The sequence below is a fragment of the Oncorhynchus keta genome, chromosome 23, assembly GCF_023373465.1.
Source record: "Oncorhynchus keta strain PuntledgeMale-10-30-2019 chromosome 23, Oket_V2, whole genome shotgun sequence".
NCBI classification, from domain to species: domain Eukaryota; kingdom Metazoa; phylum Chordata; class Actinopteri; order Salmoniformes; family Salmonidae; genus Oncorhynchus; species Oncorhynchus keta.
Genome location: NC_068443.1, coordinates 43,423,182 through 43,448,390, shown reverse-complemented (window position 1 = coordinate 43,448,390; position 25,209 = coordinate 43,423,182). Strand labels below are relative to the sequence as shown.

Sequence of the window (25,209 nt, the reverse complement as noted above, 5' to 3'; positions counted from 1 at the left end):
CACAGTCCGGAACCTCCTGAGGCGGTCCACAGTCCGGAACCTCCTGAGGCGGTCCACAGTCCGGAACCTCCTGAGGCGGTCCACAGTCCGGAACCTCCTGAGGTGGTCCACAGTCCAGAACCTCCGGAACCACCACCTCAGTCATCGGATTCATCAGTAAGTGCATCGACGACGTTGTCCCCACAGTGACTGTACGCACATATCCCAATCAGAAGCCATGGATTAAAGGCAACATCCACATCGAGCTAAAGGCTAGAGCTACTGCTTTCAAGGAGCGGGAGACTAATCCGGACGCTTATAACAAATCCTGCTATGCCCTCAAACAAGCAAAGTGTCAATACAGGATTAAGATTGAATCGTACTACACCGGCACTGACGCTCGATGGATGTGGCAGGGCTTGAAAACTATTACGGATTACAAAGGGAAACTCAGATGCGAGCTGCCCAGTGACACGAGCCTACCAGACAAGCTAAATGCATTTTATGCTCGCTTCGAGGCAAGCAACACTGAAGCATGCACAAGATCACCAGCTGTTCTGGATGACTGTATGATAATGCTCTCGGTAGCCGATGTGAACAAAACCTTTAAACCGGTCAACATTCACAAGGCTACTGGGCCAGACAGATTACCAGGACATGTACTCAAAGCATGCGTGGACCAACTGTCAAGTGTCTTCACTGACATTTTCAACCTCTCCCTGACCGAGTCTGTAATATCTACATGTTTCAAGCAGACCACCATAGTCCCTGTGCCCAAGGAAGCGAAGGGAACTTGCCTAAATGATTACCGCCCCGTGGCACTCACATCGGTAGCCATGAAGTATTTTGAATGGTTTACATCAACAGCATCCTCCCAGACATCCTCCAATTTGCATACCGCCCCAACAGATCCACAGATGAGACAATCTCAATCGCACTCCACACTGCCCTTTCTCACCTGGACAAAAGGAACACCTATGTGAGAATGCTGTTCATTGACTACAGCTCAGCGTTCAACACCATAGTGCCCAGGAAGCTCATTACTAAGCTAAGGACTCTGGGACTAAACACCTCCCTCTGCAAATGGATCCTGGACTTCCTGACGGGCCACCCCCCAGGTGGTAAGGGTAGGCAACAACACGTCTGCTACACTGATCCTTAACACTGGGGCCCCTCAGGGGTGCGTGCTCAGTTCCCTCCTGTATTCCCTGTTCACCCACGACTGCGTGGCCAAACTCGACACCAACACCATCATTAAGTTTGCTGACGACACAACAGAGGGAGGCCTGATCGGCGACAATGATGAGACAGCCTATAGGGAGGAGGTCAGAGAACTGGCAGTGTGGTGCCAGGAGAACAACCTCTTCCTCAATGTGAGCAAGACTAAGGAGCTGATTGTGGACTGCAGGAAAAGGCGGGCCGAACAGGCCCCCATTAATATCGACAGGGCTGCAGTGGAGCGGTGTCGAGAGTTTCAAGTTCCTTGGTGTCCACATCACCAACGAACAATCATGGTCCAAACATACCAAGACAGTCATGAAGAGGGCACAACAGTCTCCCCCTCAGGAGACTGAAAAGATTTGGCATGGGTCCCCAAATCCTCAAAAGGTCATACAGCTGCACCATCGAGAGCATCCTGACCGGTTGCATCACCCCCTGGTATGGCAACTGCTCGGCATCTGACCGAAGGCACTACAGAGGGTAGTGCATACGGCCCAGTACATCAAGCGGCATAGCCTCGTTATTGTTATTGTGTTACTTTTTATTATTACTTTTTATTTTAGTCTACTTGGTAAATATTTTTTTAACTCTTCTTGGGTTAAGGGCTTGTAAAGTAAGCATTTCACGGTAGTCTATACTTGTTGTATTCAGCGCGTGTGACAAAGTTTGATTTCAATTTAATCTTGCCAGAGAGTTTCACTGCAAGGTTGCTAACGCTGTGGGTTCAAATCCGTTCTCAATCAACAAATGTCTGGCTACCATACAAGGTCGGTCAGTTCAGTCTTACAATGGCAGGGATGTAAAATAATTGTTTTCAGTATGTAAGAAATGGGAGAAAACTGTCAGAAACAGAGTGAAGTGAGGTGGTATTTGAACTTGTCTGCTTTCCTTTTATGTTGCAAAATGTTTTGCGAGCAAGAGTAGGCTTTTTAGGGCTTTAATTTTTGGCAAACTCAATAGAAAAGTATCCTGAAGGGATAATCAGGTGAAGAGAGAGTGGGAGTTGTCATGTTATCAAACTTTGGGTTTTCATGCACATACAATTATGCATAGCTTACCACCTTGTCAATACTGTTATGTGTTGTGTTTCTCGTTGCTTTTCAAGTCTGTGCTATCACTCTCTTAGGAACCAGAAGGAGAAAGTTTAAAGGGGAGGAGTCGACAACTCCAGCAGACACGTTATTATCAGTGTTCTATGAGAACTGGAAATAAGTGTCTGCATGGTGTGCCTGTAGAACAGAGGCCATAAGTCTCTACGTTTTTAAACCTCGCTGTGAATGTTAATTATGTTGTATTTTTTGTTAATTTTTTATTGTCATTGTTCGTCCATTTCTAAGTCATTTCCAAGTTTATGTAACGTCGAACAGTATGATATCAAATGTTCAAAGAGGATGGACTGATGGGTTCAGATTTCTAAACTTTGAATATTATTAATCATTAGCTATGCTAGAGACATGAGGGGTTCCCTAGTCTAGGGTCTACACCATAAGTTAATGGGTATCTGTAGGAGGAATGTATATGATCTGTGCAATTAAGTTTGTAATGTACTGAGTGTAGGGGAAACAATCACGTGGCAGCACTGATAAGGGGAGAGAGCCGTGGATTAGTGATGAAGGGGGTCGAAGTCAGGTCAGGTCACATTAAGGGAGAAGGAACAGTTTATTGCCCGTATCACTTAATTTCCAGCCTAGCAACAAAGATGCAATGTTTAGCGAGAAGGAGGTGACTCCACCCCAAATTGGGGTATATATACCACCACTGGTAGAACCCTGTCTTTGTTTGTTTAGCTGTTCCATCCTTTGGGATGAATAAACTTGGTTTAAGCTTTTACAATGTTCACCGAGTTCTTACTCTGATATTGAGAATCTAACAAGGTACGAAATGGGAGAAAACATTCTGAAACAGAGTGAAACAAGAGGTACTTTTTCATTGCAAAATGTTTTGCTGTGGTGTGAACATGTCCTAATGAACACGACTCTAAACGCCTTGCTTTAATTGAGCAAATAACACACAATTAGATGTATCAGTTGCCATCTATATAATTTTGTGGATGACACATTGGCTGTATTCCAGGCCGCCTAAATCTCATAACCTCTCAAAGTGTTTAACATGACAGTAAAAGCATCAATATGATTGTAATTAACACGAGGTTGAGACAGAGAGCTGGTTTCAAGAGCAGGGCGCAAAGGACCACAGGAGGAGGCATGTCGCTGGGTCCAGGGGCATGCAGAAGGTCATACACAGGGGTCCAAAAGGGCAACGGTACAGGCAGGGACAAAAGGCATCATTAGTAACGCAGTCCAGGAGATCAGGTAATAGGTAGATAACAGGAAATCCGATAGGCTAAAGTACAGGCAGGGAATAGGCAAAAGGCATCATTAGTGAGGCATGCAAAAACTCATGTAAATCATAGGAAACCCAGAGCTCTGAAAGCTGTGTGTCACAAAACAAACAATACCTCACAGTGATGGGGTGCAAAGAACTGAACTAAATATTGTGTGATAATGACATACAGGTGTGTGAACAGGTGATTGGGATTTGGGGACTGAGCTGCGTTCAGGGATTTAGGTGTTTGAGAGTGTGAGCTGGAAAGTGAGCTGCATTCAGGGGATCTACGTGTTAGAGGGTGTGAGTTGGAAGAAGATTTTACAATGATTTTGAAATCTGATGCCCAAATCATAGATTTTTTTGTACCTTTATTTAACTAGGCAAGTTAAGAACAAAGTCTTATTTTCAATGACGGTCTAGGACCAGTGGGTTAACTGCCTGTTCAGGGGCAGAACGACAGATTTGTATCTTGTCAGCTCGGGGATTTGTGTTATTCATGGAGATGTTTTCATATCATTTGCATGAACTTGCAACCTTTTCGACTGCTAGTCCAACGCTCTAACCCTGCCGCCCATCCTGTATGATTAATATGTGCTGTTTGACTGCCTTGCAGTCGGTCTGGAATGCGGCCAATATCATAATGAGTTTTCCTGTAAGCATACAGGACATGTGTTTGTAGTGCAAAATTCCAGTGCAAATATCCAATGTTTATCTCCCTCATGCAAATGATATCAAAACATCTCCATGAATAACACATTTGCGAAATGAACACCTTTCACTACTGTAGTGTTAGCTACATGTCTCCACAGTGCTGATTGCAGCTCGACTCAGAAATAGATTATGTGCATCTGTCAGTGACTCATGCACATCTGCTGTTAATTTACAGAGGTGAAGCGGGAGAGAGTGCAAGAGAGGGAGAGAGAGAGAGCACTTAATTACTGTAAATCACACACACTTCTCAGTAAGGCAGCCAGCCACAGGTGAGAAGCAGATCCAGGAATCTTGCCTCACTCTCCAGGTACAGTAACCCAGTTGGTGTATGATGCTGCCCAAAGGGAATAAATAAAGAGAGGTGATATTTTAGCTGAGCTCTACCAACTCTGACAATGGCAATAAAGTATGTTGTCATAGAGATACAGCTCCCCACTCTATTCAATGTCTTGAGGGCATAGACTGGAACGAGGTATAGAGAGACAAAATCTGAGTGTTAGCCTTTGGATCAAACTTGGCCTGCGTTGGTACAACTTATCTCTAACTTCCTAATAAAGTTTGGACTTAGTGAGACAAACAACTCATCAAATATCCAAATCATGAGGATATCCAAAGTAATAATTGCTAACTCTGGCTAACACAATGGACACAAGGCTTCTTCGGGGATCAGCCATGTCTCGCCCACAGAGAAACACAGGAGAAGACACCTCAATCTTCGCTGCCAAGACACATTTAAGGGACCTGCGATGCCTCTGACCATGATCTATTGACTTTAAAGTCTCTATTTCAACAAACTTAACGCAATGATTAATATTAGCGCTGGCATTACACTCTTGGAAAAAAAGACGCTATCTACGACCTTAAAGGATACTTTAGCTGTCCCCATAGGAGAATCCTTTGAAGAACCATTTTGGGTTCCATGTAGAACCTTTTCTACAGAGGGTTCTACATGGAAACCAAAAGGGTTATCCTATGGGTACAGCCGAAGAACCCTTTTGGAACCCTTTCTTCTAAGAGTGTAGGGGTATGTTTTCGGGGATTGTCTAAAATATTTTTGCTATTTTCACAACTGGAATTATGGGCGTAGAAGCAGGAGGTGGCACGAAAGAGCTCGGTTTTTATGAATAAACAAGTTGTGGGAGTGTCTAGGCTCGGCCCCTCAGTGCCCAATCAGAATGTGCTCCATGGCTAAATATATGGCTGCTTCACGTCGTGTATTTACAGTCTTTTATGTATTGCATTGTCATCAACTCCAATTAGAATGTTGAATACGTTATTGCCTAGTTTGTTAAATAGCCTGCCCCATATTTACTAAATATGTTGAATATATTTGCAGTCCACATTGTTCTAATTGCATTGTTTTAACATGGAATACATTGGTAAACATAGGCTACAGCATTCACACTGATTTAGGGGCTAGGCCTACTTTAAATTGCAATCTGGACATGGACATGCCAAACAGTCAATAAACAAGATTAAATTCACTAGGCTATTGATAAGGCCTAAAATTACAGTGTATAATTCTAACCAAATTCTTAGAAAAATGCAACAACTTGTTTTAAATAGGCTATGTCTAAATGCAGTTACAGGCCCAATAAATTATCCCTGTGAGCGTATAATACAGACAGGAAATCGCTCAGGGATTTCACAATGGTGACTTTAAAACAGTTAGAGTTTAATTGCTGTTATATAGGGGAAACCTGAGTAGCATTGTAGTTACTCCACAATATGGAGAGTGGTACTCAGTAACCTATTGTATTGGTTGGTCACCAAACATAACAAAAAGTTCAAGACTGTTGGAAAAGCATTCCAGGTGAAGCTAGTTGAGAAAATGCCAAGAGTGTGCAAAGCTGTCATCAAGACTCTCAAATATAAAACCTATTTTGATTTATTTAACACTTATTTGGTTACTACATGATTCCCTATGTTATTTAATAGTTTTGATGTCTTCACTATTATTTTACAATGTAGAAAATAGTACGAATAAAGAAAAACCCCTGAATGAGTTCTAAAACTTTTGACCGGTAGTGAACATGACCAGCATTGCTCATCCCTCACCAAAATGAGTTGAGCCCCGAAAGTTGCTGTTCAGCACGTAGGCTTGTTTTGGTGGGAGACACATTCGAGCAAGCAAGGGATGGCCTTATTCTGCTGGACAGACACTTGTAAGTAGCAACATTGGATATGGGTATTGATTGTTGGTGTTACTGCTGTAGCTACAATGTGTAGTTATTGCTATAAATGTTAGTTACAAAGTACTTTCAGGTTTCATAGAACACCATTGTAGCTGGTGTAACTAGCAGCTTAGCCTAAAGAAAGGGAAGGAACGGTAACATAAGCCACATCACAATGTGAACAAAACGTTCAGATTGAAATATATTATATAACACTATGCATCTGACATGAAGAATATGGAATCCTGTCAGCTCTGTTTATGACATTTCCTTCGGTCAAGTCATCTTGAGTCAAAGATTAGTATCTTGTTTTTCTATTTAGTTGAGGAATCTTCTATCAACTACATTCCATGTCCACCTTCATAAGTGATGTAAACAACAACGTAAATCACTAATGAACATGTTCATTTTTGCCTGTTCAATAGCATAACCACTTTGATGCGTTGTTTATATTGTGTAGACCTGTGCTGTGCTGCGTAGTTTATATTGTGTAGACCTGTGCTGTGCTGCGTAGTTTATATTGTGTAGACCTGTGCTGTGCTGCGTAGTTTATATTGTGTAGACCTGTGCTGTGCTGCGTAGTTTATATTGTGTAGACCTGTGCTGTGCTGCTTCGTTTATATTGTGTAGACCTGTGCTGCATCGTTTATATTGTGTAGACCTGTGCTGTGCTGCGTCGTTTATATTGTGTAGACCTGTGCTGTGCTGCGTAGTTTATATTGTGTAGACCTGTGCTGTGCTGCATCGTTTATATTGTGTAGACCTGTGCTGTGCTGCGTCATTTATATTGTGTAGACCTGTGCTGTGATGATTTATGGATTTGTTTTTGTTGCTTTTTGAATAATTCCTTTTTTAGATTTTACTTCAGGAATGATTTTGAACCCTGGCTGGCTGAGCATTTAAGTGCTGTATAGCCTATATTTTTCAGCCAATGCAAACACACCACTATTTAGGGTATCAAGTTTTTTCAAATGGTATACTGACTAGCAAATCCTGAACATGCTGCAAAGCAATTGTGGTCCCGCAGGGACCCGGTTTATTGTGTATGTAGACTACCTAGTGCTTTTTTTTCATATTTTTCAATCTAGACATAACTACAAGACATTTACACAACTGTATTTATTTCTCCTTTCAGGAAAGATGAGCTCTGTGATGCAACCTATCTCCTGGATGACAAAGAAGAGAAGTACTACTATTCACATCAGCTGTGTCAAACCATCAAAAGGTTCTACAGCTGTACCATTGACAGCTTCTTGACCGGATGTAACACGGCTTGGTATGACATGGCGCTAAAGAGGGTGGTGCAGACAGCCCAGTACATCACTGGGTCCAAACTCCCTGCCATCCAGGACCTCTATATCATGTGAAAGGAAGGCCCAGAAAATCGTTAAAGACTCCAGCCACCCAAACCATAGACTGTTCTGTCTGCATCTTCATGTCAAGTAGCTACTTTGATATTGGAGCAAACTCACACTCTCTTTACTCAACATAATTCAAATCAATATGCATATTTGTCTATGGCTGTGTCCGAAATCTGTCTTTCCTACTTACTAAAACTGCATACTGTGTACTCAAACTTCCTACTATTTAGTATTCACTGTTTGGTAAAAATGTATGCAGTAAGAAACAAATATTAACATACTAATCATACATACTGAGAAATCTAATGTCTAATTGTAATGCTCCGGGTGTCGTGGGTGTGGAGTCAAACGCAGGAGACAGAGAGGGCAATGCTGTGCTCTTTAATTGCACCAACGCACCACAGGGTGCTCACAATATTCACGGCCCCAAAAACAGGGAATGAAAAATGTACAACTGAAAACGACCAGGAACTAACACATTCCTCTACTACAGAGCCGAAGGTTACAATGATTAATCCAGCACAACAAACAGGCGGGCCGGCTGTCTAAAGAAGCCCAACTAATCATCACAAACAGGTGCTACCAATAAACATACAAGGAGGGGGAGGAAAGACAATCAGTGGCAGCTAATAGGCCGGTGACGACGAAGGGAAGGGAAGCCACCCTCGGTCGGACTCGTGACAGTACCCCCCCTGACACGCGGGCGCGCCAACACCGGCCTCGAGGTCGCCCGGAGGACGAGGTGCAGGGCGATCTGGATGGAGGCGATGGAAATCCCTCAACATGGATGGATCCAAGATGTCCCCCACCGGTACCCAGCACCTCTCCTCCGGACCGTACCCCTCCCAGTCCACGAGGTACTGCAGGCCCCTCACCCGGCGTCTTGAGTCCAGAATGGCCCGGATCGTATACGCCGGGGACCCCTCGATGTCCAGAGGGGGGGAGGGACCTCCGGCACCTCACTGTCCTGCAGGGGACCAGCTACCACCGGCCTGAGGAGAGACACATGAAACGAGGGGTTAATACGATAATAGGAAGGGTGTTGTAATCGATAACACACCTCGTTTATTCTCCTCAGGACTTTAAAGGGCCCTACACACTGCGGACCCAGCTTCCGGCAGGGCAAGCGGAGGGGTAGGTTTCGGGTCGAGAGCCAGACCCTGTCCCCCGGTAAAAACACGGGGGCCTCACTGCGGTGGCGGTCAGCACTCCTCTTCTGCCGTCCACTCGCTTGTTGTAGAGATTCCTGGACGGCCCTCCAGGTCTCCTTGGAGCGCTGTACCCATTCCTCCAAAGCAGGATCCTCGGTCTGGCTCGGATGCCATGGTGTCAGGACCGGCTGGTACCCCAACGCACACTGACAAGGGGACACGTTAGTAGAGGAGTGGCGTAGTGAGTTCTGAGCCATTTCCGCCCAGAGAACGTTTCGTGCCCATTCCCCTGGCCGATCCTGGCAATACGACCGCAGAAACCTACCCACCTCCTGGTTCACTCTCTCCACCTGCCCATTACCTTCGGGGTGATAACCGGAGGTCAGGCTGACAGAGAACCCCAAACGTTCCATGAAGGCCCTCCAGACCCGGGATGTGAATTGGGGGCCCCGATCAGAAACGATGTCCTCCGGCACCCTGTAGTGCCGAAAGACATGGGTGAATAATGCCTCTGCAGTCTGTAGGGCTGTAGGGATACCGGGCAATGGGAGGAGACGGCAGGACTTAGAGAACCGATCCACAATCACTAGAACCGTGGTGTTCCCCTGAGCCGGCGGAAGATCGGTCAGGAATTCTACGGATAGATGTGACCATGGCCGTTGTGGATCGGGGAGGGGTTGTAACTTCCCTCTAGGAAGGTGCCTAGGAGCCTTACTCTGGGCGCACACCGAAAAGGATGAGACATAACCCTTAACGTCCTTTGCCAAAGTAGGCCACCAATACCTCCCCCGAAGGCTCCCCACTGTCCTCGTCACCCCAGGGTGACCCGAGGAGGGTAGGACGTGAGCCCACCGAATCAGTTTGTCCCGAACACAAAACGGCACGTACTTACATACCACTGGTGCTACCAGTTTAGAGGCGGGAAGGATGGGAGTAGGTTCGGTGGACCCATACGACAATGTAAACCGGAACCAGGTGAAGAATATGGCCCACCTTGCCTGACGTGGGTTAAGTCTCCTAGCTGCCCGAATATACTCCAGATTCTGGTGGTCGGTCCAGATGAGAAAGGGGTGCTCAGTCCCCTCAAGCCAGTGTCTCCACACCTTCAGAACTCTAACCACCGCTAGCAATTCCTGGTCCCCCACATCATAGGTACGCTCCGCTGGGCTGAGCTTCCTTGAGAAAAAAGCGCAGGGGCGGAGTTTTGATGGCGTACCCGAGCGCTGTGCACGGCACCCACCCTATCCTCTGACGCATCCACCTCCACTATGAATGCTAGAGTGGTCGGGATGCGCCAAAACGGGCGCATCGGTGAACAGCGCCTTCAACTTGTTGAAAGCTCCGTCCGCCTCCGCTGACCACTGCAACCACACCGGGCCCCCTTCAGCAGTGAGGTAATGGGAGCCGCTATCTGGCCAAAACCCCGGATAAACCTCCAGTAGTAGTTGGCAAAACCCAAAAACCGCTGCACCTCTTTTACCGTGGTCGGAGTCGGCCAATTACGCACGGCCCTAATGCGGTCGCCCTCCATCACCACCCCCGAGGTGGAAATGCGCTAACCCAGAAAGGAGACGGCTCGTTTAGAGAACACGCATTTCTCAGCCTTTACGTATAGGTCATGCTCCAGCAGTCTACCAAGCACCGTACGTACCAGAGACACATGCGCGGTATGAGTGGCCGAGTAGATCAGAATGTCATCGATATAAACCACCACTCCCTGTCCGCACAGGTCCCTGAGAATCTTGTCTACGAAGGATTGGAAGACGGCTGGAGCATTCTTTAACCCATACGGCATGACGAGGTACTCATAGTGGCCTGATGTGGTACTAAATGCGGGTTTCCACTCGTCTCCCTTCCGAATACGCACCAGACTATACGCGCTCCTGAGATCCAGTTTTGTGAAGAACTGCGCTCCGTGAAATGATTCCACCGCCGTAGCGATGAGAGGTAGAGGGTAACTATAACCCACTGTGGTATCCTTTCGACCTCTATAATCAAAACACGGATGCAAACCTCCCTCCTTTTTCCTCACAAAAAAGAAACTCGAGGAGACGGGTGAGATGGAGGGCCGAATGTACCCCTGTCCCAGCGACTCCGTGACATATGTCTCCATAGCCAACGTCTCCTCCTGGGACAACGGGTACACGTGACTCTTGGGAAGCGCAGCGTTTACCTGGAGATCTATCGTACAATCCCTTTCCAGTCGATAAGGTGGTAATTTAGTCGCTTTCACTTTACTGAAAGCGATTGCCAAATTGGCATACTCGGGGGGAATGCACACGGTGGAACCCTGGTCTGGACTCCAGCGGAGGGGCTGGGTGGTGGAATGCGCAGGACCCTCTCCGAACGCCCGTGGGCAGCCAGCAGATTGTCCAGTCGAATAGACATGTCAATCAGCTCATCCAGTGACAGAGCGGTGTCCCGACATGCTAACTCCCTGCGGACGTCCTCCCGGAGACTACACCTGTAGTGGTCAATAAGGGCCCTGTCGTTTCACCCAGATCCTGCTGCCAAGGTCCGGAACTCCAGCGTGCCTCCTCACCTGCCTGAGATGAAATAGTCGTTCTCCCACCGCTCGGACGTCTGGAGGGTGATCAAACACGGCACGGAAGCGGCGGGAAAACTCTGGGTAGTGCTCCCGCGCTGAGTCTGGGCCATTCCAGACTGCATTCGCCCACTCCAGAGTGGACACTCACCCTCTCCGCTCCCGAGGGAGTGGGTCTGACGGTGGCTGGGTATAGCTCCAGCTGAAGCAAAAACCCCTGGCAACCCGCCGCCGCTCCATCATAAGTCCTTGGTAGCGTCAGACGGAGGGTGTTGGAGTCGGGAGATGGGGAGTCCGGAGCCGGGGAAGCCGAAGGTGGAGAGAGGAGACCACTCCTCTCCCATCGGTCCATTCTCTCCATTACTTGATCCATCGCGGATCCGATCCGATGGAGGACGGTAGTGTGGTGGTGAACCCGTTCCTCCATCGATGGGAGAGGGTTGGCTGCTGCTCCTGCTGACTCCATTCAATCTTTAGGTGCGGGATTCTGTAATGCTCCGGGTGTCGTGAGTGTGGAGTCAAACGCAGGGGACAGAGAGTGCAGGTGCTACCAATAAACATACAAGGAGGGGGAGGAAAGACAATCAGTGGCAGCTAATAGGCCGGTGACGACGACCGCCGAGCGCCACCCGACCGGGAAGGGAAGCCACCCTTGGTCGGACTCGTGCCAGTAATGGTGATTTGTTCATTTTTGTACAGGACATCCCCCATTCTGATTATTAGCTGTTGTCAAATACACGTGGGTGTGAAAAGACGATTCTCTTCCTCAATAGTAGTGGTGTAGTGGAGGGTATATGTCGTATACCCACTTATTTTTCTGTGGGCATGTAACGGCTGTTGGAAGGAATGGAGGACCAAGGGGCAGCGTGGTAGGTGTTCATCTTTATTATTTGAACTGAACACTGATTGACAAAAATAACAAAGAGAATGAACGAAAACCGAAATCGTCCTGTCTGGTCCAGAAAGACACAAAACAGAAAACATAGAACCCACCCTAACTCACGCCCTGACCAAACTAAAATAGAGACATAAAAGGATCTCTAAGGTCAGGGCGTGACAGGGTATTGTGTATACTCACTTCTTAATCCCCACAAATACTTATCAAAATAATGTCCTGGAGGTGTATGCCATTTAGGGCTGATGGAACAGATCAGAATGTTTATCTTAAACAGTTGATAAACTATTATTTATTCACATTTTAGGCACATCAATGTACACATGACAGTAAGCCTACACAGGAATGTTCTATTTCAAAACTCTATTCTATAATGCGCACCGCAGATGCAAACGGTTTCATGGACAGAAATGCTCATATCCATTAGAAAGAGAAAGATGCAACAACTTTCAAGGGTCGCAAACATGATTAGGATAATGCCTTTGGCTTCTAGACAATGAAAGAAAGTTGAAAAGAAAACAATAGAACAGGAGAATGCACATGAGTTAGTCTTAATAAAAATAATTGCCTCCACATTTCAAAATTGTAGACCTCCACGAGTCTGGTTCATCCTTGGGAGCAATTTCCAAACGCCTGATGGTACCACGTTCATCTGTACAAACAATAGTACGCAAGTATAAACCCTATGGGACCACTCAGCCATCAAACCGCTCAGGAAGGAGACGCGTTCTGTCTCCTAGAGATGAACGTACTTTGGTGCGAAAAGTACAAATCAATCCCAGAACAACACCAAAGGACATTGTGAAGATGCTGGAGGAAACAGGTAAACAAGTATCTATATCCACAGTAAAACGAGTCCTATATCGACATAACCTGAAAGGCCGCTCAGCAAGGAAGAAGCCACTGCTCCAAAACTGCCGTAAAAAAGCCAGACGACGGTTTGCAACTGCACATGGATACAAAGTTCGTACTTTTTGGAGAAATGTCCTCTGGTCTGATGAAACAAAAATAGAACTGTTTGGCCATAATGACCGTCGTTATGTTTGGAGGAAAAAGAGGGAGGCTTGCAAACCAAAGAACACCATCCCAACCGTGAAGCACGTGGGTGGCAGCATCATGTTGCGGGGGTGCTTTGCTGCAGGAGGGACTGGTGCACTTCACAAAATGGATGGCAGCACGAGGATAGAAAATTATGTGGATATATTGAAGCAACATCTCAAGACATCAGAGTTACACCAAGTTAAAGCTTGGTCACAAATGGGTCTTCCAAATGAACAATGACCCCAAGCATACTTACAAAGTTGTGGCAAAATGTCTTAAGGACAACAAAGTCAAGGTATTGGAGTGGCCATCACAAAGCCCTGACCTCCATCCCATAGAAAATGTGTGGGCAGAACTGAAAAGCGAGTGCGAGCAAGGAGAACCACAAACCTGTCTCAGTTACACCAGCTCTGTCAGGAGGAATGGGCCAAAATTCACCCAACTTATTGTGGAAGGCTAGTGGAAGGCTACCCAAAACTTTTTATCCAAGTCAAACAATTTAAAGGTAATGCTACCATAATACTAATTGAGTGTATGTAAACTTCTGACCCACTGGGAATGTGATGAAAGAAATAAAAGCTGAAATAAAACATTCTCTCTACTATTATTCTGACATTTCACATTCTTAAAATAAAGTGGTGATCCTAACTGACCTAAGATAGGGAATTTTTACTAGGATTAAATGTCAGGAATTGTGAAAAACTGAGTTTAAATGTATTTGGCTGAGGTGTATGTAAACTTCCGACTTCGACTGTATATCTCACTGGTCATCCCCAAAGCCACCACCCCCTTTGGCCACCTTTCCTTCCAGCTCTCTGCTGCCAATGACTGGAACGAATTGCAAAAATCGCTGAAGTTGGAGACTTATATCTCCCTCTAACTTTAAGCATCAGCTATCTGAGCAGTTTACCGATTGCTGCAGCTGTACACAGCCCATCTGTAAATTGCCCATCCAATCTACCTACCTCATCCCCATATTGTTTTTTAAAATGTTTTTTTTTCTCTTTTGCGCACAAGTATTTCTACTTGCACATCATCATCTGCACATCTATCACTCCAGTGTTCATTTCTTCGCTACTATGGCCTATTTATTGCCTTACCTCCTTGCGCCATTTGCACACACTGTATATAGACTTTTTCTATTGTGTCATTGACTGTACGTTTGTTCCATGTGTAACTCTGTGTTGTTGTTTGTGTTGCACTGCTTTGCTTTATGTTTATCTGCCACTGCCAGGTCGCAGTTGTAAATGAGAACTTTTTCTCAACTGGCCTACCTGGTTAAATAAAGGTAAAATACAAAAAATAAAGAATTCATTTACTGTCCCTTGCAAAAATGCCCGTTATATCTACTTCGATTTGAGTTTTATTCAATATTCACTCATTGTCTAATTAATCGCACTGCTTAAAATGTTTTGAATGTCAAATGAAATTGACTGAGGAGTGGTTATAGTAGTACTCTATTCTAATAAAATATGTTAAAAGTTCAATTAAATTTACAAGGAGGGACATTAGAGTACCCTACTCAACTCTACTGATATGTTGAAAGTGAAATGTCATTGACTCAGGAGCAATGTTAGAGTAGATAGTACTGTGCACTCGTAGAAAAAAAAGGTTACAAAGGGGTTCATCAGCTGTCCCCTTAGGAGAACCCTTGGGATAACTGCTCAGGGGCAGAAAGACATATTTTTACTTTGTCAGCTCGGGATTCGTTATGTTATGATTAAGGAGCAATGTTACACTCCTCCAACCCCAATGGGGGTTTGCCATGGTGCAAGTTTAATTGAACTCCAGCCTCAGTAGTACTGAGTCAGATGGAATGATTGGGGAACAGGTGCACTTATTTTGGTGAAGGTCACAGACAAAGTCTGCAGCGGGAGAGCCCGGGCATTGGGAGGAAAGCGTGTGTGTGTGGATCAGCTTCGGCAATCGTTATGAATCAAGGTGAAGCTCGATCAAACACCACAAGTTCTAGAGTCAGCGATCAACTGCAGTCAACCTCTGTAGCAGCAGAGCATCTGCTCAAACTCTCCTTTAAAAGTCAAGGAGATGAAGGGTCTGTGCACGTTCTCCCTACTAATTTTCAGACTTCCGGGAGAATTTGACATCTCAGTGAGCCTTCTACTAATTATATTAATTGGGAAATAGTACAGGAAGCTTAAGTATATATTTTAGGATACAGGATTTACTTAATTTTAAAGATAATTTGCGATTTGTCCGTGTGAAATATTCTTAAATTGTATATGATGTCACTGTTGAAGAGGCACTACATAACATTTACCTCTAGGGGTGCTCTTTAGGGGTCTCTTAAATAGACACATTGTCCAGAAATCACCTCATTGTATAAAAAGCAAACTTTTGATGTACACAATTAGCAACTCCATTGTATATCCTTAAGGTGTAAACAGTGATTGATAAGAACCCAGATATAATGTAGCAACTGTGCAGACAGAGCATAGTAAGAACACTTACAGCTCTCCATGGCGAAGATGGTGATGTTATGTATGGCGTTGACTTCTCTGTCCAGGCGCTTGGCAGTGCTGATGACACCGGTGGTGGCGTCTATGTTGAAGAAGCGCTCCAAGTCGGTGTTGCGGTCTATTGAGTACCTGGAGTTAGGTAGACAGGAGAGAGAGCCTATTGAAGAGGCTTCCTATCATGGGCCAGATTCAACAGCACCCGCCGTATAAACGCATTCTATGGACCATCTGTGGGCAATGCATTAACCAGGGATGCATACTGTACATTTATGCAGGCTGTTATAATAAGGAGCATTCATACATCGAATGATGAAGGCCACAACTGATGCATACCATGTACATAACAAGCAGTTGAACAACCAGCAAATGTATTTGTCGTAGAGTCAATCACCACCTTCCGGAGACACCTGAAACCCCACCTCTTTAAGGAATACCTAGGATAGGATAAGTATTTCTTCTCATCCCCCCCCCTTTAAGATTTAGATGCACTATTGTAAAGTGACTATTCTACTGGATGTCATAAGGTGAATGCACCAATTTGTAAGTCGCTCTGGATAAGAGCGTCTGCTAAATGACTTAAATGTAAATGTAATGTAAATGTAAATGTAGAAACACAAAATAGAACTGATCAAAAACGTTCAAACAGTAACAGAGCATTACGATTTAGAACTTGCTATGATGAATCCTTGCCACACCCCTACCTGATGGGACTGTTGGTGGAATCGGGGTCATGTGCGGACACCGTCCCGATGGTGGTGCCCACCTTTGCTGCCTCCGATATTAACATCTTGCTGAGCGGCAAGGAGAAGACAGGCGGCTCGTCCACGTTCTCCACGATGAGGCGCACTGTAGCTGTGTCGCTAAATGGGCCAAGGGAGAGGAATCGCAGGTCGATGTTTCTATTGGACACCTCGACACGTAGGGTGTAGCTCGACCTGGTCTCAAAGTCCAGGCCCTACCGATTTGAAAGGGAGAGAGAGATATTTATTGAAGGAAGTAGGGAAAGGAGTACGGAGGGTCAGACTTTGGGCATGTCTGAATACCAGTACTTGAGTTCTAAATAGTAGCCTAGTTGGGAATGTAAAAATATTGTATGTACAATTTTGACAATTTAGACAATTCTTTTGGCTTTTCATCTACTATGAATTCGCTGCATGCTATTGAGGAAGAGAATCATCTTTTGGGACCTTGTGTGTGTTTGACAATTGCTGATAATCACATAAGGGGATGTGCTGTACCAAAATGAAAAAATGTCTGGAAACAACGCGATTGTGCATTAGATTAAATAATATTTGTATGGATGATGTTGACATTTGTTTCTTACTGCATACGTTTTTATTAAATAGTATATTCTAAATCCACTATAATTGAGAATTTCAATAAGCGTTTTTTTACGGCTGGCTATGCTTTCCACCTGGCTACCCCTACCCCGGTCAACAGCACTGCACCCCCCGCAGCAACTCGCCCAAGCCTTCCCCATTTCTCCTTCTCCCAAATCCAGTCAGCTGATGTTCTGAAAGAGCTGAAAAATCTGGACCCCTACAAATCAGCCGGGCTAGACAATCTGGACCCTTTCTTTCTAAAATTATCTGCAACCCCTATTACTAGCCTGTTCAACCTCTTTCGTGTCGTCTGAGATTTCCAAAGATTGGAAAGCAGCTGCGGTCATCCCCCTCTTCAAAGGGGGGGACACTCTTGACCCAAACTGCTACAGACCTATATCTATCCTACCCTGCCTTTCTAAGGTCTTCGAAAGCCAAGTCATCAAACAGATTACCGACCATTTCGAATCCCATCATACCTTCTCCGCTATGCAATCTGGTTTCAGAGCTGGTCATGGGTGCACATCAGCCACGCTCAAGGTCCTAAATGATATCTTAACCACCATCGATAAGAAACAATACTGCGCAGCCGTATTCATTGACCTGGCCAAGGCTTTCGACTCTGTCAATCACCACATCCTCATCCGTGATAGCCTTGGTTTCTGAAATGATTGCCTCGCCTGGTTCACCAACTATTTCTCTGATAGAGTTCAATGTGTCAAATCGGAGGGTCTGCTGTCCGGACCTCTGGCAGTCTCTATGGGGGTGCCACAGGGTTCAATTCTTGGACCGACTCTCTTCTCTGTTTTCATCAATGATGTCGCTCTTGCTGCTGGTGAGTCTCTGATCCACCTCTACGCAGACAACACCATTCTGTATACTTCTGGCCCTTCTTTGGACTCTGTGTTAACAACCCTCCAGACGAGCTTCAATGCCATACAACTCTCCTTCTGTGGCCTCCAATTGCTCTTAAATACAAGTAAAACTAAATGCATGCTCCTCAACCGATCGCTGCCTGCACCTGCCCGCCCGTCCAACATCACTACTCTGGACGGTTCTGTCTTAGAATATGTGGACAACTACAAATACCTAGGTGTCTGGTTAGACTGTAAGCTCTCCTACCAGACTCACATTAAACATCTCCAATCCAAAGTTAAATCTAGAATTGGCTTCCTATTTTGCAAAAAAGCCTCCTTCACTCATGCTGCCAAACATACTCTTGTAACACTGACTATCCTACCGATCCTCGACGTCATTTACAAAATAGCCTCCAATACTCTACTCAATAAATTGGATGCAGTCTATCACAGTGCCATCCATTTGTCCATTGTCCATTGTCAGCAAAGCCCCATATACTACCCACCACTGCGACCTGTACGCTCTTGATGGCTGGCCCTCGCTACATACTCGTCGCCAAACCCACTGGCTCCAGGTAATCTACAAGACCCTGCTTGGTAAAGTTCCCCTTTATCTCAGCTCGCTGGTCACCATAGCAGCACCCACCTGTAGCACGCACTCCAGCAGGTATATCTCTCTGGTCACCCCCGAAACCAATTCTTACTTTGGCCGCCTCACCTTCCAGTTGTCTGCTGCCAATGACTGGAACAAACTGCAAAAATCTCTGAAACTGGAAACACTTATCCCCTCACTAGCTTTAAGCACCAGCTGTTTTGCACCCCCATTACTTCTATCTCTACTTTGCACATTCTTCCACTGCAAATCTACCATTCCAGTGTTTTACTTGCTATATTGTATTTACTTCGCCACCATGGCCTTTTTTTGCCTTTACCTTCCTTATCTCACCTCATTTGCTCACATTGTATATAGACTCATTTTTCTACTGTATTACTGACTGTATGTTTGTTTTACTCCATGTGTAACTCTGTGCTGTTGTTCGTGTTGAACTGCTTTGCTTTATCTTGGCCAGGTCGCAATTGTAAATGAGAACTTGTTCTCAACTTACCTACCTGGTTAAATAAAGGTTAAATTAAAAAAACAACAATTCGAAATAGTATGTAGCATGATTACTACACAATTACTACACAATATGTAGGATGGATGGAAGGAATACAGTGCCTTGCAAAATCATTCATCCCCATTGGCATTTTTCCTATTTTGCTGCTGTCACGCCTTGGTCTTAGTGTTTTGTGTTTTCTTTGATTGTTTGGTCAGGCCAGGGTGTGACATGGGTTTGTTTTGTTGTATTTCGTATTGGGGTTTTGTGGTTATTGGGATTGCGGCTGAGTAGGGGTGTTGTATGGGCTTGGCTGCCTGAGGCAGTTCTCAATCAGAGTCAGGTGATTCTCGTTGTCTCTGATTGGGAACCGTATTTTGGTAGTCTGGGTTTCGCTTTGTATTTCGTGGGTGATTGTTCCTGTCTCTGTGTAGTGTTCACCAGATAGGCTGTAATAGGTTTCACGTTCCGTTTGTTGTTTTTGTATTTATTAGTTATTTCATGTATCGTTCCGTTTTTCTTCATTAAAGACATGAGTGACCACCACGCTGCATTTCGGTCCGACTCTCTTTCTACAAACGAAGAACGCCGTTACAGCTGCATTACAACCTGTAATTTAAATGGATTTTAATTTTGATTTCATATAAATGGACATACACAAAATAGTCCTAAATGGTGAAGTGAAATGAAAAAAATAACTTGTTTCAAAAACATTTAAAAAAGCGTAAAACTGAAAAGTGGTGTGTGCATATACATTCCCCTCTTTGCTGTGAAGCCCCTAAATAACCAATTACCTTCAGAAGTCACATAATTTGTTTTTAAAAAGTCCACCTGTGTGCACCTAAGTGTCACGTGATCTGTCACATGATCTCAGTATATATACACCTGTTCTGAAAGGCCCCAGATTCTACAACTCCACTAAGCAAGGGGCACCATGAAGACCAAGGACCTCTCCAAACAGGTCAGGGACAAAGTTGTGGAGAAGTACAGATCAGGGTTGGGTTATAAAAAAACATCAGAAACTTTGAACATCCAACGGAGCACCATTAAATCCATTATTAAAAAATGGAAAGAACATGGCACCAAAACAAGCCTGCCAAGAGAGGGCCGCCCACCAAAACTCATGGACCAGGCATGTAGGGTATTAATCAGAGGCAACAAAGAGACCAAAGATAACACTGAAGGAGCTGCAAAGCTTCACAGCGGAGATTGGAGTATCTGTCCATAGGACCACTTTAAGCCGTACACTCCACAGAGCTGGGCTTTACGGAAGAGTGGCCAGAAAACAAGCCATTGCTTAAAGAAACAAATAAGCAAACACGTTTTGTGTTCGCCAAAAGGCATGTGGGAGACTCCCCAAACATATGGAAGAAGGTACTCTGGTCAGATGAGACTAAAATTGAGCTTTTTGGCCATCAAAGAAAACGTTATGTCTGGCGCAAACCCAACACCTCTCATCACCCCTTAAAATACCATCCCCACAGTGGAGCATGGTGGTGGCAGCATCATGCTGTGTGGATGTTTTTCATCGGCAGGGACTGGGAAACTTGTCAGAATTGAAGGAATTGTGGATGGCGCTAAATACAGGGAAATTCTTGAGGGAAACCTGTTTCAGTCCTCCAGAGAGGACAATGACCCTAAGCATACTTCTAAAGCAACACTCGAGTGGTTTAAGGGGAAACATTTAAATGTCTTGGAATGGCTAGGTCAAAGCCCAGACCTCAATCCAATTGAGAATCTGTGGTATGACTTAAAGATTGCTGTAAACCAGCGGAAACCCATCCAACTTGAAGGAGCTGGAGCAGTTTTGTCTTGAAGAATGGGGCAAGAATCCCAGTGGCTAGATGTGCAAAGCTTTTAGAGACATACCCCAAGAGACTTGGATCTGTAATTGCTGCAAAAGGTGGCTCTACAAAGTATTGACTTTGGGGGGGGGTGAATAGTTATGCACGCTCAAGTTCTGTTTTTTCTCTTATTCCTCGTTTGTGTCACAAAAAAATATTTCAAAGCATGTTGTGTAAGTGAAATGATACAAACCCCAAAATAAATGTTCATACCAGGTTGTAAGGCAACAAAATAGGAAAAATTCCAAGGGGGGTGAATACTTTCGCAAGCCACTGAGGATTGAGAAAAGAGACAAAAGGTTTTTTTAAATATGGAAGGGAGTAAATACAAAAATAAGGAAGAGAGGGAGGGGAGAGAGAGAGATGAACGAGAGGGAAGGAAGGAAGTGAGGAACAATAGGAACAAGAAAAAAAAAGAATAAAATAAGTCCGCTAAAATCACAATATATGAAGGCCCAGGTTTAATTCATACCCTTTACTATTCTGATCTCATTTTGTCCACACATATACAATTGTTTTCTGAACCTTCTCAATCTCTGAACATTGCTGTCATATTGACTTACAGTACATAACTGTGCCAAGGCAAAATATTGATCTTAAGACAAAGATACAAGACCCTGAAAATGTTTTCTGACGCACTCGCGCACCTCCTCATTTATTCATCCTGTCAAAGTTATGAAATTACTGCTTTTTAAGATATCAAATGCAAAGTATTGAGCATACACTCATTGTCTGAAAATAATTCAAATTGTATAAAAAAGCTAAAGAGATATTTTTTATCTCCATCTCCATATTTTGTCAAGAGTCAAAAGCTTTATGATTAGGTTCAGAGAAACTTAAGAATCATTTAGAATTCAAATCCTTCAAATTCCAAGGGACATCTTACAGACTTTGGCCGTGTATGAATACCCATACTTGTGTTCTAAATCGAAGATTAATTGGATTTGCAAAAATATAATATAGTTTTATAGTATGTCAAATTTCTAAAATGTAATGTGCTTAAAATGCTAGGATGTCATTCTCATTTTGGTTTTTCATCTAGTAGAATTCGCTGCAGGCTTTTGAGCAAGAGAATCGTGTTTTCAGACCCATGTGTGTTTTACAACAGCTTATAATCAGATAAGAGGAGGTCTGTATCAACATGAACGAAGGGCGGGAAACAACAGAAGTGCACATTTTGAATGCATTCTCCATATGGATAATCTTAGTATGTTGATATTTGTTGCTTACTGCATACATTTATACTAAACAGTACATTCTAAATGGTATGTAATATAATTAGTAGACAGTATGTAGTTTTAGTAAATAGTAGGGGGCAGCAGGTAGCCTAGTGGTTAGAGTGGTGGGCCAGTAAACAAAAGGTTGCTGAATCGAATCCCTGAGCTGACAAGGTAAAAATCTGTCATTCTGCCCCTGAACAAGGCAGTTAACCCACTGTTCCCTGCCAGGCCGTCATTGTAAATAAGAATTTGTTCTTAACTGACTTGTCCTTAACTGACTTGTCTAGTTAATTAAAGGTTAATAATAAAGTAGGCAAGACATATTTTGAACACAGCCTGAGGAGCTATGGTGTGTACCGGCTTTAGTTCCAGCCTAGTACTAACACACCTGTTTCACATAAGCCTGTCTCTCAATGGGAATTTCCTGGTTAAATTAAAAATGATTAGCTGTATCAGTTGTGTTATTGCCGGCGTGGAGCAAAGGCATGCACACAAAGTAGCTATCTGGGAAAAGCATTAGATTAAGGATCTGCATCTATAGAGTGTCCATGGACAAGAGTTACTGTACAGTGGTTCTGTAGCTCAGTTGGTAGAGCATGGCGCTTGTAACGCCAGGGTAGTGGGTTCGATTCCCGGGACCACCCATACGTAGAATGTATGCACACATGACTGACTGTAAGTCGCTTTGGATAAAAGCGTCTGCTAAATGGCATATATTATTATTATTATATTACACATCCATGGAATGTGTCAATCTCACTTGGAGATTTGAGTCGGTGTTGTTGTCGCTTTGACACCAACTTCAAACTCTGACTCTGACACAACTTCCACTCTCCTAATACGGACACGTTTATCTATTGGTCTTATAGGGTGTCCATGAGGACAGTGCAATACTATAGCAGACCTCAAGCGATGGCTTCCTTTAAAGGAAAGGTCTGCATTATACCTTTTGCAGAGTGATGAGGCCTTCCTGTGTGTCTCTGTCGGGGGTGATTCGGAACAACCCGAGGCCATCCCCATCCACAATCCTGTACTCCATCTCAGCATTGGGCCCCACATCCGAGTCTAGCGTCTTTATCTTGGCTACCACTGAGGCCACTGGCAGGGACTCAGACATGCTGAATTGATAACTTTCTAAAGGCGAGAGACAGAGAGAGACAGAGAGAGACAGAGAGAAGAGGAAAATTATAAAAACAGCCCACACATACAAGTTATTGATGATACCATTTTCCATATTCGCTCTATGTCCACGCTCATCGCCCTGTTGCTAAATGAATGCTCCCTGTTTCTGTTGTTATTTTTCTGTAGGGTTCCTCTACCCTGTGCAGATTGAGCTATATTAACTATTGTGTGAGTCTGACATGTCTGTGGATAGATTCCCACCACCATTTCCTTCTTAACCAACAACTTCTGGTTTGTGTCCACCCTGAGATTGGAAGGTTGGGAGCTCGATCCCTGGCTGAGTCATTAAAAAATCTCTATATATTTAACCTTTATTTAACTGGACAAGTCTGATACGAACAAATTCTCATTTACAATGACGGCCTGCCAAACCCAGATGCCCTATGGGACTCCCAATCACGGCCTGAATGTGATACAGCCTGGAATCAAACCAGAGTCTGTAGTGACGCCTCTAGCACTGAGATGCAGTGCCTTAGACTGCTGCGCCACGCAGCCCAACACTGTTACACACATCTCAAGGAACCTTCAGGTTTGCAGCTTCACTTTATTAAGTTTATTTGAAAGCGACAAACATTAATCAACATTTCTGTGAACGTGACAGATTTAGCCAGCCTGCTAATTTCACTTGAAGTCCATGGGCAGGTAGACAAAAGCATGCTCATTCTCCACAAGTCACTGGGATGTAGATTTTTGATCAACCCCTTCTCTATCACTCAATAATGCTGTTAGCATTGTCTCAATACCGTCTTCTTAACAATGGCACCACCTTTCATTAGGTAGCGATAAAAAAAACGGTTGTTGTAAAAATCCAGTAAAAATAGCCTTTTCGAGTTGAGTAATGGTGTTCTGTGGTTGATTATGGTCCTGTAGATATAGTCTGGCCCCCAAAATACTGTATACAGTATCTATATACAGTTTTATTAAAACAATGTTATTTTTGCCCTTATTAAAAATCAAACTTTAGACCCACGAGCGAGCCGGAATGTTTCATAGGAGCAGGAGCCTATCTCCTGTTTCTCTCTTGAGGCAGCTTGATGTACAAGTACACCCCCTGGACATAACTCTAGTCTATCACAGAGCCTTACCCTCAGTCTATCTCCTTAATGCTGAGTGCCAAGCAGAGACGCATCCGGTCACATTTTTACAGTCTTTGGACTCCAGAGTGGTGCAGTTGTCTAAGGCACTGCGTCTCAGTGCTTGAGGCATCACTACAGACACCCTGGTTTGAATCCACAACCGGCCATGATTGGGAGTCCCATAGGGTGGTGCACAATTGGCCCAGCATCGTCCGGGATTGGCTGGTGTAGGTCGTCATTGTAAATAAGAACATGTTCTTAACTGACTTGCCTGGTTCAATAAATAAAAAATGGTGCAAACTGACTGAAAAGAAGGGCTTACTGCGAGAGAAGTGTGGTGGGTTGTCGTTGACGTCAGTGAGAGTCACCATGACGGAGGTGGTCCCAGAGAGTCCTCCCATCTGGCCCACCATGTCCTTGGCCTGGATGACCAACAGATACTGGTCCCGTGCCTCACGGTCCATATTGGGCAGAGCTGTCTTGACCACGCCTGCAAAAAAAGATTCAATAACACTTTACTTAGGGCATTGAGTTATAATATAACTTGGTACATCTTGGTATGTTTTTGAATCAACTTATGTTATGTCTTCTACATGGCAATTTTTCAACCCTCCTGAAATGACTGATTCATTTTTTACTCAGATTCATTATAATATTATAGTAACTCCTAAAAAAGAATAGACACTACGACTTGCCCGGCGTGCAAAATGTGGCACATTATGTAATCA

The 25,209-nt window shown here is 44.4% G+C and overlaps 2 protein-coding genes across 3 annotated transcripts in view; one reads left to right on the top strand and one right to left on the bottom strand.

The window, feature by feature from the left end:
• The window catches only part of LOC118402460 (protein disulfide-isomerase TMX3), a 435,969-nt gene that overhangs the window by 261,111 nt on the left and 149,649 nt on the right, over positions 1–25,209 (top strand). The window lies entirely within an intron of this gene.
• The window catches only part of LOC118402461 (cadherin-7-like), a 175,343-nt gene that overhangs the window by 64,860 nt on the left and 85,274 nt on the right, over positions 1–25,209 (bottom strand). Inside the window, exons 5-8 of the mRNA XM_035800677.2 lie at positions 24,804–24,971; positions 23,170–23,357; positions 16,585–16,838; positions 15,876–16,012 (exon numbers count right to left, since the gene is read on the bottom strand). Of these exons, the coding sequence (XP_035656570.1) occupies positions 15,876–16,012; positions 16,585–16,838; positions 23,170–23,357; positions 24,804–24,971 (747 nt within the window). The remainder of the gene's footprint in view (positions 1–15,875; positions 16,013–16,584; positions 16,839–23,169; positions 23,358–24,803; positions 24,972–25,209) is intronic.